The following is an 18253-nucleotide window of genomic DNA, read 5'->3' as shown; positions in this document are numbered from 1 at the left end:
ATTTGATAACAGTAATATTTAGCTATTAGAAATAAGACTATCTGTAATATCTCTGAAGATAATAACAAGTAATCTAAGCAATGAGAAATTCAAATATACATTTGCTTTGCCACACAATTACGTCACTGCTGGTGGATACATGAAAGAGGAACCCATACTATTCTGGCTGATGCCCAACTCCCCAGGAATTAGTGGGATGTAGTGCTGGACATGACGTTACCTTGAGTACATGACAGTCAGCCCCTAACCAGGCTCTGATTCACAAGACTAGGAGGTACTCGCTTTAAGTCCTTGGGTAAGATATGAACTTGTGGTAATTGGGCCATTTTTGTCAAATGTTTCCACTATTCTTTTCTTTCCCAGTCTTGTTTGACTTTATTGGTGGTGTTGTTTAAAAAAAAAAAAAAGTAAAATAGTCAGCCAAAGCTGCTGATCATCTTGGAAGTATTTTAGTGTTTCAGTGTCCGAGTGTGTGTCTGACAGGGCCTAGGAGCAACTACATCAGAAAGGTACTTTTCCGTTTTTTTCCTTACAGAGTGGTAGGCAGAATCTGGAGCTGGAGTTGGCTGTCATGTCCAAGTCTGTCTGCTTTTAAAATTTTGTTTGAAATTTCAAGGGTAAGATGAACCTCAGTGTAAGATGGGCTGTTTTGATATAGTGCAGTTGGGATATCATTTCTTTTTCAAGGTTCACATGAATAAATTGTTTTATTTTTTATTCCATCGAAAGAGGTGTTACCTTACTGCATCAGTGATTATATTAAAGATTTGGCTGTAAGTCCATCTTTGCTTCATTCCAATTTACTCAAACTCTTTTAAAGATACTTTTTTGATAGATTCAAAATTATTAAAAGTTAATAATATATTATTTACATTTCTAGAAATTTAGTATATTTATAAAAATTGCACATACTGGTATATCTTCATTTAAACATTAAGACTGTAAATAATGTGGTAAAATTATAATTAAAATTTAAATGATCGCTGACTAAATTTTTAAACTGTTAAGATTTTACTTTATAATCTAAGTGAATTAAAATTAATAATAACCAAAAGTAAAAGGTAATTTCTCAAATCCCACTCTCTTATTAATACCATGGGCAGGCAACTCCAGCCATACATTGTGATGTATTTATGAAATATTTTTATATGTATGAAAATAAATGTGGCAATTTAGCTATCTATTCTTATTCTAATTTTCTTCATTGAGGCTAATCATAGTGATGGGAGATATTTGCTTATCCACAGAAAAAAATTTACTATCTTATTTTTAAATAAACACTGAGATAAAACTTCACATCATTTCAAGAAATGTGGGTAACTTACTTTATTATATAACATTAATTTTTTAAATTACAAGATAGACTGAATATATCAGCTATATATGCACATGAAAAATGAAACTTTTCAGTTTGTTAAGAAATGGATATGAATGTATGGTAAAACATTCTTCTGAAACCCACATAATTAACAAAATTATGACAAACAATACAAGTGGTTTATAAACTGGAGAGTTTTTCAAAATCTCTTCTAATACTATTTTTATAAAGGATTTTATAAAATTAATATTTTAATTTGTGCTTTGCACCATCTCAAGTAGAACTTGAGTCTCCTGTCACTATATTTAAACAAGAGCAGCCTAAGAGATTGTTTATTTCCTGAAATTAGCTTCTGCTCTCCCAATGGTTGTTGCTTGCTTACTAAAACAATAATTTAAGCTTTTATTACACAGTGATTCCACCCTGCCACTATGACCAAAAGTATCTGATTGCTGATCAAATTCTCTGTATTCGTTTCACCTTTCCCCCACTTTCTGTTAGGTTCTGAGCTCATGCCCAAAGCGCTCTCCACCAGGATAGTGGGAGGCATTTGGTGGTTTTTCACACTTATCATCATTTCTTCGTATACTGCTAACTTAGCCGCCTTTCTGACAGTGGAACGCATGGAATCTCCTATTGACTCTGCTGATGATTTAGCTAAACAAACCAAGATAGAGTATGGAGCGGTAGAGGATGGTGCAACCATGACTTTTTTCAAGGTAAGTCTTACTGGCTACCTAAAATTTATGTATTAAAATGATACGTTACAAATGAATCTTTCTCTATGCATGAATGTAAGGTTGTAACAATGCCATTATTTGTGCAGTGTAATTAGTAACATATACCTCAGCGGGAGGAGAGGTGTACAACTAAATATGTGTCCACCAAGACAAGTCATGTTAATACTTGAAAATGCTAAGGACTTTTTGCTTTACAAGTATTCTATTCTCTTCTGAGGAAAATACACCTAAAGGTAACATCTTTCTTCCCATGATGTTTTATCTTTGAATGAAAAGATAATATATTTATTGAAAATTGAATAGTGATATGTTGAGACTCTGCAATGCTTGGCTATCCCAGAAAAATAGAATAAATACATGTAAGAATATTTCCCATGGATATATTTCTTTCTGTTGAAATGGAGCACGGTATGAAGGGAGAAAAAAAAGAAAAACAAGGAGAAATAGTTCTTATTGTCTGTACATTCATCCAGCTAATATTCCATGAGGCACAGAATCTAAAATTGGGCTATCCTGTTGAACTCACAGTGGTTTCCAGAGGGATAGCATATGGAACACTTAAATGGAAAATGTGCCTGCACTGAGTTCCTATTGTATAGAGTGCCTTGTCCTGCTCTTTGTTTTTCCTCTCTTCTCCTTATTCCAGCTTATCTCACTGGGCCAAAGTAGATTAGATGGGAAGATTTCACTTTAGGAGCCATTATCACTTTATAATTCCTTCTGTATTTTACCAGGCATTTGTACATTCTTTGTAGGTTACGTAAAGTTTTAAACATGGATATTCTCTTTCAGTATTCCTACAAATGCAATTGGCAGTTCAAATGGGCAGTGGAAGTGGTAGGTTTTTTTTTTTTTTTTTTTTTTTTTTTAAATAATTGCTTTTAAAAAAAGTTGCTTCAAGCTATTCATCAACTGCCAATAGAGTGCCAGAAATTCTACTATACCTTGGGTATATAGCAAATAAGTCTACAGCAAATAAAGTCTAGTTTTCACTTTCAGGGCTATTATAATATAGTTGGAGACAAAAAAAAAATTAACAATCATAGAACTGGGTTTTATGTGACTTAAAACAGCAATTTTGTCAAATTATGGCATTTTCTTTGTAAAAATTCTTATTAGACTAAATCAACTTTCTCCCTTGTAGTTCTGGAGGACACCAAATTTCCAAAGAATAAGATAGATTTGATTGTTTAGTCAAATTCATATCATTAAAAAAAATAATTATTTAAAAAATAATTATTTTTGAAGCTAATTTATCATATGGCTAGATTAAAGATTTGATGTATATTTTACATTTAATTAGAACAATCATTATTATTTAATCAAATTTATTGAAAAATCAAATATGAGCAAACATTATGTTCAGTATGGTACTATAATAGACTATATTAATTCTAATGATTCAATTTTTCCTAATTGAATCTTTAGAATTATTAAAGACCAACTTTGTTATAAAATGTTTTTTTAAAAAAAATATCAGCTGTTGAAATTGCTAAATGCACATTGTTAGTATGAACAACTGCAGGGAGTAAATACATGATGTTTCAGTTACTATAATAGCTCAAAGGACTTTTTAAGTTGAATTTGTAAAATAATACAAAAAAGTACCTAACACAATGATTTGACATGAGAAGTGTTTATTTCTGTTTCAAAATTATTTCAGAGTTTTAATTTTATTTTTATTTTCCAGAAGACTCAAATATCTTGTTTTAAGGATCAAATATATTATGACCAAAGTTCGTCTTTGAGAAATCATATTCAATACAATTTTTTATTTATATTATTTTTAGCTTATTTTCTTCTTTTTTGTGTTTTCCTTTTTTTGTTCATTTTTCTTTTTAGTTCAGTTGCTCTCTGCTGTGTAATTTTTGCCTACCTTTATTTTTCCTTGTTACTGATTTTTTCTTCTTACGCTTTCATCTCTAGTTTTCTATCCCACACACAGGGTGTCTCTAGCACCTGGAGCAAATTGATATGAAGAAACTTTCTGTTTCCAACAGCACATACATTCTCTCTTTAGAATTGAAGCCTTCTGGAATGTGTACTAGTAAAATAAAAAGCACATGGTGATAATCACTAAGTTGACAGTTTCCTCAGTCTGCTAACTTTATCACATGCTGAATTCTTACTGTTGAAATCAGGAAAAAAAACCAAGAACTTACAAGGATACATCAAATGTTTTCTCATCAAGTATTTTAGTGTAACCTTAAAAGGTTCTAATTTCAACTTCATGTTTTGGCTTGTTAAAACATATAGTTATATCGCCTATGGTATGAAATTAAAAAAAAATTCTAGCAATTTGGAATTCAAACAAATGCATACTCATTTTGAAACACTATAATGAACCAGGGACTAGTGTGTAGTCTCTTTACATTTTATATAATTCTTTTATTTTTTAATTAACAGCCACACATACAAACACTCTAGAAACCACCCTGAAGGCACTGACTTCTAAAGGAATTTCCTTCTTGTTTTCACTAATTTAACAAGACCCTGCTGTTAACTAATTGCTCTGGAATGCTCCGTTCCAGAAAATCATTTTTAAAAATGATATAGTTTTGTTACTACAAGAAGAGCTGGCTCAAGAGAACCGGCCTTAAAGGTGGCAAGTCCTCAGTATTACAGAGACATAGCAGAGTTAGTTATATTGTTCTACAATAATGAATAATTCTATTTTCAAAGACCATGCTTGATTTTGTTCATTGAGCTCGATGTACATTTTCTTCAAGAGGAGTCCTCCTTCCTTGTTTTTTATATCCATACACTCCACACACATCCTCTTCAGAGACAAATGTAAAGCTATGACTGGCAAAAATAATTCAAAATTAAGGAAATGATAGTGTTCTAGTGTTATTTTATGTAAACAATGGAAAACACTATAGCATCTCCAATATGTTCTGAATGATATTAGATGATAAAGTAGATGAAAGCCCAGGGATTTTATTGAAAAACATTAAAGGAGGAATCAAAACCTTGGAATCTGAGAATTTGATGTACTAGAACTGAAATCTCACCCCAGGGCTAAACAATATGCAAAATGTTGCCAAGCAACAAGAGCATTCTTTTCTCCCTGAAATCTAAAGACTATATGAATGAATACTTAAGGATTACAGGATTAAAAATAACTCAGCTATTCCCTGTAGATGATATGGCTTCTTTTGAGAATCCCTACATTTTTAAAGTGAGTCATATCTTTTACAAAATGATGCTAAATAAATTTGTTTCTCTGTAACCCATGACTCAGGTTTTCTAATTTTCACAAATTCTTTGTCTAGATTTGGCCTATCTGAAATCTTTGACTTTACTGCATGTATTAAAATAGTCTGTCCCACTGAAATAGATGATATCAAAGAAGACAATGTGCTTTTATACAGTTATTAAATAAAATGCTGGCACATATTAAAATGAAATGTTAAGTGATATCAAATTTTTAATGTAAATCACTTAATTCTTCTGAAGACATAGAGTTTATATTTTAGAATAGTTGTTAGGAGTTAATAAAATAAACCTGTGGAATCGGAGAAGTTTGAGCTTAATTCCTGGCTCCACCACCTCTGGCTGTATTTAGACAATACGCTGCCTTCTATAAACCTCTGACTTCTCATCTCTAAGTTGGGATGATGGACAGAATAATTCTCAGAATATTTTTTAAATATTATAATAAATGAAACACGGTATGCTAAGCACTTAGTGAAAGCTTGATAGATGTATGTTAGCTTTACTAGAATGTGTGGCTATTGTTAGAAATTAGAATGATTTTAAATACAGCCAAATAATTTGTTTCTATGACCCATAATTCAATTATTTTAAAATATATTTTGAAAAACACCACACCATATTTATTTAATTTAAATTGCTTCATTCTTCTGATTACTATTGTCATAAAGAAAGAATAATTGGATAAGTGAAAACAAAATCTGTGACTGTTTTTAGAAACTATTTTCTTGACTATGTACTTTGAAATTATGGTGTATTAAGGTACAATTAGCAATTCATTTGAGAATTTATGCCAAATCTCTGATCAATTGAACTTTTAAATGTATTTACTATAAATAATATTGTTATGTAATTTTAACATTTTTTAACCTAATGATTATGATGTTCTATTTTACCCAATGTCACTATGTGTCTGAGTTCTCAATCTTATGATATGGATGTTCAGCTATAAAAAGTAAAGTTTTCATTTACTAAATATTCACTGATTTCCTATGTGGCAAGAATGTGTTAAATCTTAGGTGTGTGTTCTGCATCTCCAAGCATATCTTAACTTCTATTTTACCTCCTATATATCTTTCTATTTCCTTCACTACTATCTTAGTTCACACCAATGTCATCTCTGTTCAGGGTTTTGCTTTAACCATATAACTTTCCATTTTCCCAGCTTTGCCCCTATTATTCTCTACACTGTTACCATACTGACATAAAGCTCTCCATCTCATTTGCTTTAGGATAGGATAACTTCCTTAGCAAGTTTACAAAGCACATAATTATCTGGCTTCTTCTCATTTTCTATTTATTGTCTTTTACACTCTAAACTCCAACCAAACTGGTGTGTTTCTAGTCCTGTGATTCATCTTGAACTCTTGCACCTTCTTCTTCAATGCCTGTTATGTGCTTTTTGTATCCCCGGCCTTCCCTGCCAACACAATTGGTGGTGATCTCTGTATTCCTTAGATCCTAGTTTACACTTTATTTATTCTAGGTAAACTTTCCCAAGCCTTTCCATGTATACATCAACTCAGTCTGGGTAAGGTGCTCCTTTCTTTGTATTCTCTAAACATTTTTTACTTCAGTTATCATTAAAATATAACTCCAAGATTTATTTTATTGGTTCTTGTATGTTTCTGCATTACACTGCACAGCAGCAGAATAGGGACTGAATGAATCTGTAATATTCATTTTAATATCTCTAGTTTCTAGCACTGATTTTATATATATCTTGGGCTTGTGTTCTCTATCAATTGACCCAATGTTGCCTAACGAACAACCAAAAACTCTTAATGGCATGTAGTGTAAACTTTTACTTAACTTACAAGTCAGCTGTCTTCAAAGAAACTTGGGAATCCAGAGGCTTTTCTACATTTTAAACAAACTCAGATTTTTTCTACACTGGGTGTCTGTCTTTTACCAGTACAGTTTCTGCCAAACCTTTGTGGCCTTTGATTATATCCAACTGAGTATACTTTTTCTCTAAAAGCCATACCCATAATTTCTTTTTGGATTGCACTTAGCATTTTTTTTTAAATTTCAGCATATTATGGGGGTACAAATGTTTAGGTTTACATATATTGCCTTACCCCCCCTCCCGCCCCCAAGTCAGAGCTTCAAGCGTCCATAATTGTTTTTAAGGTATGCTTCTCTTTAGACTTAGCCATTGCTACTTTGGGCCTGAAGTCTTTATCAAGATGAGAAAGTCTACAAGGCATTGCCTTAACTTATTCAGAGATTTTAAGAAAGCATTAAGGCAACATGCTTAATTTGATCCTTAATTATGGCCTGAGGCCATGTTGAGACAATTATAAGAACTTTCACTGGTGTGAGACAGTGAAGATGATAAATACTGTTACTATCTAACCATTCAGGTTTTATCCCCTCTATATCACCTCTAAATTCTGCTTGTAAAATGAGTTATTTATTTTCTTTTCCTCTCCTCCTCCTCCTACTCCTCTTCCTTCACCTTCTCCATCATCTCCCTGTTCTTGTTATTAATAATCTATCTCTTTATTGTATTACCTTTTGACATATAGCTAAAACTAACCAGCTGATGCTTAGAATGATTTGTTTTTGGCTAAATATAAAAGATTATCAGTGTATTTTCTATCTTCCAAGTTAATGCAAGGTGCACTTTACAAAATAGTATTTTTCCTATAATTTCTTATTTCCACTTTCCCAGCCTCCTCAAATGATTTCATTGTCATCTACTATGTGTGCCCTAAAACAATGCTACACGTTTGGGTTTTCTTTATGGCAGCATCAGCTTTTACCAAGTTCTATACAGTTATTCATTGGCACAATGAAGGCTGGTTGCGTTCATCAATGGAAAGCCTATGACAGGGTTTCAGAAAAAAATGTGTGATTACTTACAAAATTTTGTTCTTCCATTGAGGGATAAAAAGGTTTCTTCAAAATATGTGGCCGTCTATGACATTCCCATTTTAATATTCTATTAAAAGTCAAGTTATTATTTGGAAGTGTGAGTAACAAAGTTAGAAATGCAGACCAGTGGATTAATCCATTTGGGATAAAAAGTTTTAGCTTTTGGTACCTAGCAACACAGGAGTTTTCTCTTTTGAGTTGTTTTTTCTTTCTTTCTTGAATTTTCTTTCTTCCTTTCTCCCTTTCCTCTGCCTTCTTTCCTTCCTTCCTTTCTCTCTTTCTCTTTCTTTTCTTTCCTTCTTATTTTTCTTTTTGAAAGTCTGCCTTCTTGAAGTACATTCTAAATATCAGCTCATTAATCTTCAGAGCAACTCCTAAGAAAGGTAAGAAGCAATTATTGTTATGCTCATTTAACATATGAGGAAACTGGTCCACAGAGAGGTTAAGTGACTTGTTAATTATGAAAGCAATAACCAAGGGATGTACATAGTATCATCATAAAAGTGATAACCAAAGATATAATAGCATAATCATCATTACTCAGAAGAGCTAAGCACATAGGTCATTTAGCCTCACCCACACAACCTCAACTTTTGATCATATTAAGATTCTAAAACATTTGCATTAAGGCATCAGGGTAGACACAACTATAATATATTGTTTATAGTCCGCCACTTATTTTGATCTTACCAGTTCAATGAACTTCTGAACTTAAATTATGCTAGTGTGATAGTATAGGTTTTGAAGGTTGAATTGCTAGTGTGGCATGCTTGCAATGATTTTTCCATGAGATTTAGTGATTTTGCTTTTTAAATACTGCTAGAACATATTAATTTTTGAATTGACAGCTAGAATGTAAAAAGTTGGTAGATTACTGCATTTGTAGTAAATTTAAAAACATTTATTGTTTATTGCTTCAATTTTTCAAATTTCAGCAAAACATAATTTTTGTCTGTTGTTTTTATTTAGAACAATGATGGTAATACAAATATACTTACTACAAAGTGATTTACACATTAGCAGAGTAAATTCTCAAAATGGCAATCATAGTGTACTTTTCACATTAAAAAAATATTTTCTGAGATGAATGTTTATTTTCTTCTTGATATATTGTTGATAAATATTTTGAAAATTCCATTTTGCATATCCAGAAACTTAACCTCAAAATAGTATTCAAAGATGAGAAAGGACACCTAAAGTGATTTGAATTTTAGATATGTTTATCTCCAGGTCTTATTCTTTAAATATTTTTCATATTTTATGTAGCAAATTTTCTAGTTGAGTATGGTCATCAAAAAGAAAACATTCAATAATTATTTGTCAGCATATGGTTAGAAATTGGGTTTTGTCTTTCAATGTGCACACATTTACTTTTATACTGATTCTGATGATTTTCCACCACTATTCAGAAGAAATTAGTTAACAATATGATGATTAGAAATTTTTATGATTTTTCAGTAAGTACAGGGATGATTGATTTGTTAAATACATGCTCACATAAAAGCTACCATGTTTATTTAGATGTATACTTAAAATTTTATGCTTAAAAATTTGGTAAGAGAATAGATCTTCAGTGTTAAAACACACACCAGTAAGTAACTGTGTAAGGTCATAGATATGTTAAATAGATTGATTGGGAGAATCAATACACAAGGTACACTTACATAAAGACATACTATGTTGTAAACCTTAAATAATAATTTACTTGTCAATCATAACTCAATGAAGATATAAATACATAAATAAGTAAATATTCATTTGTTTAAGTCAGTAATTTTCAACCTGACTGCACATGAGAATTTTAGAATCACTTGGAGACCTTTTAGAAAATATTGAAGTCCCAGCTCCTTGCCAGGCTAATTAATTCAGAATATCTTGAGGTGGGATCCCAAGCTCCGAATTTTAAGAAACCTGCTCTGGAGATACTGTTGTGCAGACAGAGTAAATTTAATTTGAAATGTAAATAATCCTTTTATATTTTTGCATTACTAGTTAATAACTGATTGTATCTATTCCCATTTATTTTACATAACAGAGTGGGCATTTTTCTTTTTCTGAAAACCAGACCCCACAAAATATCAGACTGAGATGTACAATCACATTCTTACTTCTTATAAATTATGTACCAGAATTGTGTCTATATACTTTTTCAACAGCGATTTGTTGAGAGTAAATAATCTTTATATATCTTCCTTTGTGATTCTATTCTTGTAGGTCCTCAATAGATAAGCATAAGAATTGTCACATGGCAGGATGAAGAGAGAGTGTTCTTGTGTCTCAGAGTTACATGGAGGGATGAATCCTGAATTTTGTTTGTGTCTCTGAACAAAAGTTGAGAAAATATATGTTCTAAGGGATCTGGGGAGTGAATATTCACCTTTCTTTGTAAGTCTTTATTGTAGGTTCTTCTACCATGGAGGTGGAGGGGAAACTAGAGAAGAGTGCATAAGGAGGCATATTAGAGTCTTGGAGGATTGTACTTGTGACTTTTGTGTTTACTTAAGGTGTGTAGATTAAGAAGAGATACTTTTTAATTGACATTAAAGAGATGACATTAATTGGCCTACTGTGTACATATGTATTAATTTGGGTTCTTAGCAAGAGCTTTGAGATTTGGGTTTGGTGAAGTACTCCCACTCTTTTACTTATTATAGAAAAAAATAGCACCTATTTTAACCAGAAAAGTTATTATTACATAAATTTAATTTACATATTCCCTTGTGTTACTTGAGAGTTCCTCCATGTCCATTTGCAGATCTAAATTGAAACAAAATGCACCTCACACATGACATACTGCTCTAACTTGTGCAGTTGACACATAACATTGATATACTGCTCTAACAATGGAAAAACTAACAAAACAGAAATTTTATTTTTTTGTTGTTGTTTGTTTCACATATTGAAGTTTATGGATAATTTTTATTGTTTTATTTTTCTATGTACTCAAATGAAATACACAAAACAAAAGCTCTGTGATTGAACACTAATGTATTTGAGTAAACAGTTTACATTAGTGATTAATAGTGTTATGGCAGTTTTTTTTTCTGTTCATCTTGCTGTGTTCTACATTTTTCATCAGATACCTTTTCCAGAAATCTGAAAGAAATGTCTCAGTGAAGATTTTTGTAGCCATATAATTCTCTAACTCTCTTACATTTTATTTTTCCTTTATTAATGGTGAGGGAAATGCATTACTGTTAACATTCAGTTAAGTGGTAATATTTTGTTTGGTAAAGTAAGGCCAGTATTTTTAAACTGCTGTTATATTCTTATTAGTGCCTAAAATGGTTTGGTATAAATTAGCCATGTGTGAAATAAATATTTAAAACACGACTGATTTAATCCTTTATTATGCATTTGATTTATTTATATAGTAAGGAAGTTATTTTTACTCAAGGAGGTTGTCTCTCTATCCCTTTCCTCATCTAACACACAATTTATTGTATGTGAGGCCTGATCCTATGTTTATTACAGGGATTTGCATAAGGCCTACAGGAAACCAACACCATTTTACTATGTTCCCATTGCAGGACATAAAATGGTGCCTTTGAGTAAAGCTGCTTCATCAGACACCAGTCCGCATGCCAAGTTACAGCCATCAATGGTGAAAGGGCAGATGTGAAGGCTAGTTGGCATCAAAGCATATGAGTCAAAGACTTTCCTATGGGAAAGAAAGTGCTTCATTACACTTTATCTCTAGCGAGAACATTGGTTCTATCAAGCTGTCTGAAAATTAGAATATGATGGGTTTTATTACCGTAGCTCTGCCAGAGTGAATTTAATAGTTAAAAAGAAAGTGAAAATACCGTTTGGGGAATTACAAGAAGTGATTAGAGTTTTAGTGTATTTAAACTTGGAAGGAGCAGCAACTTTTATCTTAGAAAGTAGCTTCTTTAAAATATCTGTGGGACAGACGTTTAATCCCTTTCTAATTATTACATTTGTAATAAGTACTAAGGCAGCTTTGGGCACTTTAATTGAAGAAAGAAGTTATGTGTGAAATCTGAGAAACAATGTTTCAATTGCCTTGGAAAACATGTGCATGAGCCATTCCAGTACACATTGCGGTTCTCTCCCCGCCTTGTCCTTCCTCCTCCATTCCGTGCAAGGACCATTCGTGCTGTTTGTCAAGCCAGGATGGCAGCTCAAACACTGTGTCCCACCTCATCAATCTTAGGAGAGAGGGCCCCCCAGGGAGTGAGAAAACTCGAAAGTCAGTTAATATAGTGGTGTTGAGCTGGCATGTCAAGTGCTGGATAATGGATAATAGTTGTCACTGTAAGAGTATATAGCCACTGGTTAGACGACAGTTTGAAGGAAATTCAAGAAGGACATATTTTGGACACACAAAAAAATAGTTTGAAATAAATATTATCTAAAAATACCTTGGCATTTTAAAAATTGTACTTATTTATATCTTAGATAAAAATAATTAAAATGAAAATTCCATTTCTTCTATAAATGATGAATAAAAGCATCATTTGGTATTTTAAAACAAATATGCCAACCAAATACCCAGAATCTCTGATTTGTTAATGCTTTGAGGAAATTATATTTATTGGGATTGTGGCTATGAAAGACCTATTAATCCTGCTGACTGATTTTGGGGGGGGTTGGGGGTGGGAATGAGTTGTTCCAACTTTAGAGTACCAGGAAAAACAAATTGTTCTTATTTTTTTTAGATAGTTGATTAATTACAAAGGAAATATCCTGAAACTTGTACTTAATTCAGAATATCCTTGGCAGTTAAATGTTCTTGACTTTTTATGGATTATGCTGTCTTTGAGGGGGGGTAAGCTATTCTTTTGTTGCAGATACATTTTAGCATCTTTGTCCATCTGCATTTCCTTTTGTTCATTTGTTCTGAAATCCAAAAGCCAAAATAGCAGTAATATCACTTTGTTCTTTGTTTTTAAGAGCTGAATGAAGATATCACGTGCTAGTTTTTTCTTTCCTTATACAGCAAATGGAAGTTTACTATTATTTGCTGCTGCTGCTCTCTTGAATGCTTAGACTTTTATTCAGAGACAATATCATAGAGTTTCTCCCCTTAGGAGCAAGTAAGATGTAAAGTTGTGCCCCCTTTTCATGCCCAGTGAGCTTACCATTTCGTCCTGCATATTCACAAGGAGCAAATACAGTTCATAAATCACCCCTAATTTTTTATATCTTTCTCTTCACCCCAGATGAATCTGAAAAAGAACAAAATGCACTTTGGAACTTATACATAAGTGTTGAAAATTGTAAACTGAATATAATAAATTCCTCAAAAAATTGCCTTAAAAATAAACTAGCTTAAACATTAATGGTAAATGCCTTATTCTTAAAGAGATCAGATTCTGAAACAATTTGAATCTCTGTCTTTATTAGTAAAGTATTGGTATTAGTGGCTGCAGCAGTGCCTACAATTGTTTAATTATCTAATGCATAATGGTGAGCACTTTCACTGACCTCCTGTATTAATAGACATTCTTTAGTAATTTTATAAATAAAGAACTTTTCAGATGACTGAATGTGTCTGCATGTGTGTGGGCACATGCACGTGAATCAGTGTGTTCTGTGGAAATAAGGCACGCTATCTTAATTAGAGTTAAATTATGTATGAATATGTAATTCATTTTTCTATACCCAGTTTCCATATTAAATCTATTTTAGAAGAAGAATAGTTCAGGTTTGGCAATAAATTGTACTTTTACATTTCCTGACAGCATTTGAATTATGCTACTGATTGTTATTACCTCTTTGTATACGCCATAGCACTAGTGGAGTTCAGTGAAAAGATTTGATTATCTCCAAAGGTAGGTGTTTCATTTATTAAATATTGTAATTACAGCTAATTAGAAGCTACACAATAAATTAGTTTGCTTTGTAGGTCCCTTGACTGTTTTCAGAACACTATGAGCTTATGCTTCATTTTAATTTATTATAAAAACAATTAAATAAGGCCCAAAGAATTGGAAAGCAGCATTAATAATAGATATAATTGAATGTTGAGTCAACAATAGTTTAATATAATGATTAAATGCGCAGAATAGGTTGTGGCATGAAATCCTGCATCTTTCACTCACTAGGGATTTATTTAACTTCTCTGGGCTTCTATTTTCTTATAGGTAAATAGGGGGTATACGTCTTATTGATCGTTAAGAACCAAACATGTAATTAACTCCCAATGTGCACTTGTGCTATCCTTATTATCAGAAGCTTGTTGAATTTTGAAACTTCTGTGGCAGATGAAACCATTTCCCCTAACATGAATATTGTACTCTTGCAATTACAGTTTACCCATGATTAATGTCAAGATCTGACAATTATATTCTCGTTTCATTAATAATTAATTAATTAATAATTAATAAAGACTTAGCAACTAGAACACTATGGCAGATAGTAGGTTAATCTTATTTTTGTTATATAATAAATTAATTACATATTTTAAATACCTAATTATTAGGAAACATAATATATACAAGGAATTATTTTTTTCAAATATAATTTGTATGTTAAGTGTTTTGAGCTTACTTGTTAAATATATTTATAATAAAAATTTAGAAAATGAAGAAAAATGGAAAGAATCATTCATGTAGATACATACATACATCTTCTGATGTATATATATATATATATAATATATAATGCAAGTAGATCAATATTATAAATGTAATTGCAGAGCATTTCCACTTAAAATTATAGACATTTTGATTTTCATTTGTCATTATAAATAATGCTTAGTGAACAAATTTGTACATGCATATTTGTAAGTACATAAATGACAAGCTATGAAATCATGGAGTTAAAGGAGTATTACAGAACTTATATCTTCCGTCAAAGCAAACCTTGCACTGAACCAGGTTAAAATAAACAAGAGATTATTGCAGTAAAGAGGAGAGGCCAGAACTCAGTTTAGCTCATTTCTACTAAGCAAAGGATTAGAGAGTTTTTAAGAGCTGGGGCTGGTGGCAGGGAGTAAAATTGTATGCCACCTGTGTTTGCTAATTACTTCCTGGTATCTTCCTGCCAGGAGATAGTTTTACAACTTAGAGCAAGGAACCCACTGAAGTTAGGATCCTAGTCTCCCATAGAGAATGTGAGATAGGGGTACTATCTTCCTAGACAATTAACAGTTCAAAGGGATTGCTTCCAGGCCCTTGAGAAAGATGTTTCTGCCTCATGACACTGGCAAGAAACTTTTAAAAAGTTTTACATTTTAAAATGGCAGAGGATGAATTTATAATTTTTTTTTTCTGAAACTTCCCTTACCCTGAATTTACAATTACAAGTTTTCTTAGATAAATTCTCTAAGAAAAGGGAGATCAGGGGCATAAGGTCAGGAAGAAGCTTGTCTAACCCTTTAATCAAGCCAAGGAGAATGGGACTGTCTTGATCACTTGACAGAACACCTGTTAGAAATACTGAAGGAATTTTAATATTAACAATATGTAAGAGAATGCTTCTTTCTTCCCACTCTCAATTATAGTGTGAATTATAAACTAGAGTATTGACATTTTTGTTTTGTTTTGTTTTGTTTTGTTTTTTGAAACAGAGTCTTGCTCTGTCATCAGGATAGAATACAGTGGTATCATCATAGCTCACTACAGCCTCAATCTTCTGGGCTGAAGTGATCCTCTTGCCTTAGCCTGCTAAGTACCTGGGACTATAGGCGTGTGCCATGACACCTGGCTAATTTTTCTATTTTTATTAGAGATGGGGTCTCCCTCTTGCTCAGGCTGGTCTTGAACTCTATGAACTCTATGAAGTCTGCATTCCACTAAATGTATTAACCAATAAACAAGGATTTTTTTTAATGAGTAGAGATTTATTTTAATGAAATTCAGCTCATTAATGATTGTGTTTTAGCAAGGCTGAGAAAATGTGATACAAGAGAAACATTTGCTTATTTGAAGACATCAGCTTTATTTATATTTACTTGCTTTGTTAAAACATGCATATAATTTTGGATAAAAACTCATTGGATATCGAAAGCCTGTCTCTTATTATAACATAGTCATTAATTAAACATGACAGACACATACCATGATCCAAAGTGTTATCTTTTTTTCAATATATACATTCTGAGAGTAATCTTTCAGACATTGGTAGGCACATTAAATATCTTTTTTTATAATCCTGAGCATCTACAGCCATATTTTAATCTTTGATAGTTGTCAGACCTGCTTCTCCCCTATAGGAGAATGTTATTGTTAGTACTAATTATTTCAGAAAACACTGATTAGCTCTGATGAATGCTTGGCAGTCTTCACATTGGAATGAAGAGATCTGTATGAACATTTACCAATACGTAGAAACTATGGAATTCTTGACAAGTGTTTATTTTAAAGAAATGTCTTCTAAACTCAATTTGAATTTAAAAAGTGACTTTTTTGGTTTGTGTGTTGGGAAGTAGTATTATTTTACATAGATTTTGGCAGGGCAATTTTAAAAATGTTTAAATATTTTTAAAATTTTTAAATTATTATGTGTACTAAAACAGATGTTAGAAACACTGAGTTAAGTTTTATTTGTTGATGGTGATAGTATGAAATAGTAAAAGTGATGGATGGATGTGTGAATGTAAAGAAATTATATTTATTATATTCATATTGCTATGTCTTCCAAACAAAAAATAATTTGAAGAGTCTAAGAGCCACTTTTTTTTTAAACACAGCTTTTCCATTTGTAAAGAAAGTAAGCTACAACTACATAAGCTACAACTTATGAGTTTATAGAGCTAAACTAGAAGCTGTGTTAATCAACCATGCAATTGTAACTTGTGATCAGTTCCTTTTCTATTTATTTACAGACAATATACATGCATGAAAAATTTTCAGACACAGAATCAAATATTAAAAAGGTTTTCAAGCAAAACAAGCAAGATACATACCTCATTAAGCAAAGTAAATAAACAGATATGAAATTGCCAATTTGAGGCAGACCCAGGGCAAATGTAATGTGCACCTAGACACATTGACAGAATCCTGACTTGGCAATTACTGGAGTATTCATCAAATGTGCAATTGCCTCCAGTTGTAGCACACTCACTATTTAAAGTTAAAGTTGTGTTCTGAAAATATAAATTCAATAATTTTTTTTATTTTATTACCTTCAAATATACACATTCATTGATTAATAAAGTCTTGGCAATTTAACGTTGTGTTAAAAATAATGTATATGTTCTATCTTGTCTTGAATTTTCTTGTTACTCTCCATGATGAAAAGGAAGACAGAGACAGCATTTTTGTTTATTTGTTTTTGTTGTAGGGTATTTTTTTTAGTAGGCAACAATGCTAATTTCTTTCACCTACATAGAATTTTTTAATGTGGTGTTATAATTACATTACATGCCTAGGTTTGATTGTGACAGAAATGGATCAAATTGTTTTGATTTACACACTCAGGCTTGTGTTCAATTTTGGAAACTTCATTTCAATTATCTTTTTGAAAATGTTATCTGTCCCAATCATGCTTATTTCATCTTCAGGGACAGAACAGAAATGAGAGAATGAGAAATGAATGAGATTTGCCATTGGTTTTATTACCTCTATGAAATAACTTTCTCATTTTTTACCTCTTTTTTCTTTTCCTAACATTCTGGAAAGACATTAAAGTTAGTCCTCCGTACCATTGAGTCCATTTTCAAAATGTTATTCTGCCTTTTATTGGCTGAAATATTGATTTTTATTTTACAGTATATTTAGTTCTCTTGTAAGTCTTTCTAATATCAATTTCTCTTTTCCATTTCCTGATTTCTTTTTTTTTAATTTCACCTGTTCTCACTTTGAATTTTCTTACCTGTTTTATAAAGTCTTTTATTATTGCATCACTAAAATTAGGTTTATAATTTTAATAATTCTTGCATCACTAAAAATTGGAACTAAAATAAGTTTATAATTTTTCTTTTATCGCTCGTAATTAATCATTTTCTGAAATCTGCTTTTTCCTTTAAGTTATCGAGGCAATGTCCTTTCCATGTTATTTGGCCCCACTTAGATGGTTTTATGTTTTTCTCAATCTTCATTGAAAGGAATTTGATTGAGACATGTTGACCAGAGGTCAGTTGAATAAATCTCTCCCTCTCTCCATTAAAACTTGAAAACAGGCTTACATG

At 31.7% G+C, this 18253-nt stretch overlaps 1 protein-coding gene across 3 annotated transcripts in view; it reads left to right on the top strand.

Moving 5' to 3' along the window:
* The window catches only part of GRIK2 (glutamate ionotropic receptor kainate type subunit 2), a 616372-nt gene that overhangs the window by 501530 nt on the left and 96589 nt on the right, over positions 1–18253 (top strand). For all 3 annotated transcript variants that reach the window (XM_020287070.2, XM_076003095.1, XM_076003096.1), the window contains one exon: positions 1820–2037. In XM_020287070.2, coding sequence (XP_020142659.2) covers positions 1820–2037 — 218 coding nt within the window. The remainder of the gene's footprint in view (positions 1–1819; positions 2038–18253) is intronic.

This window comes from Microcebus murinus, chromosome 5 (genome assembly GCF_040939455.1).
Source record: "Microcebus murinus isolate Inina chromosome 5, M.murinus_Inina_mat1.0, whole genome shotgun sequence".
NCBI lineage: Eukaryota > Metazoa > Chordata > Mammalia > Primates > Cheirogaleidae > Microcebus > Microcebus murinus.
This window is presented reverse-complemented; position numbering and strand designations above follow the sequence as displayed.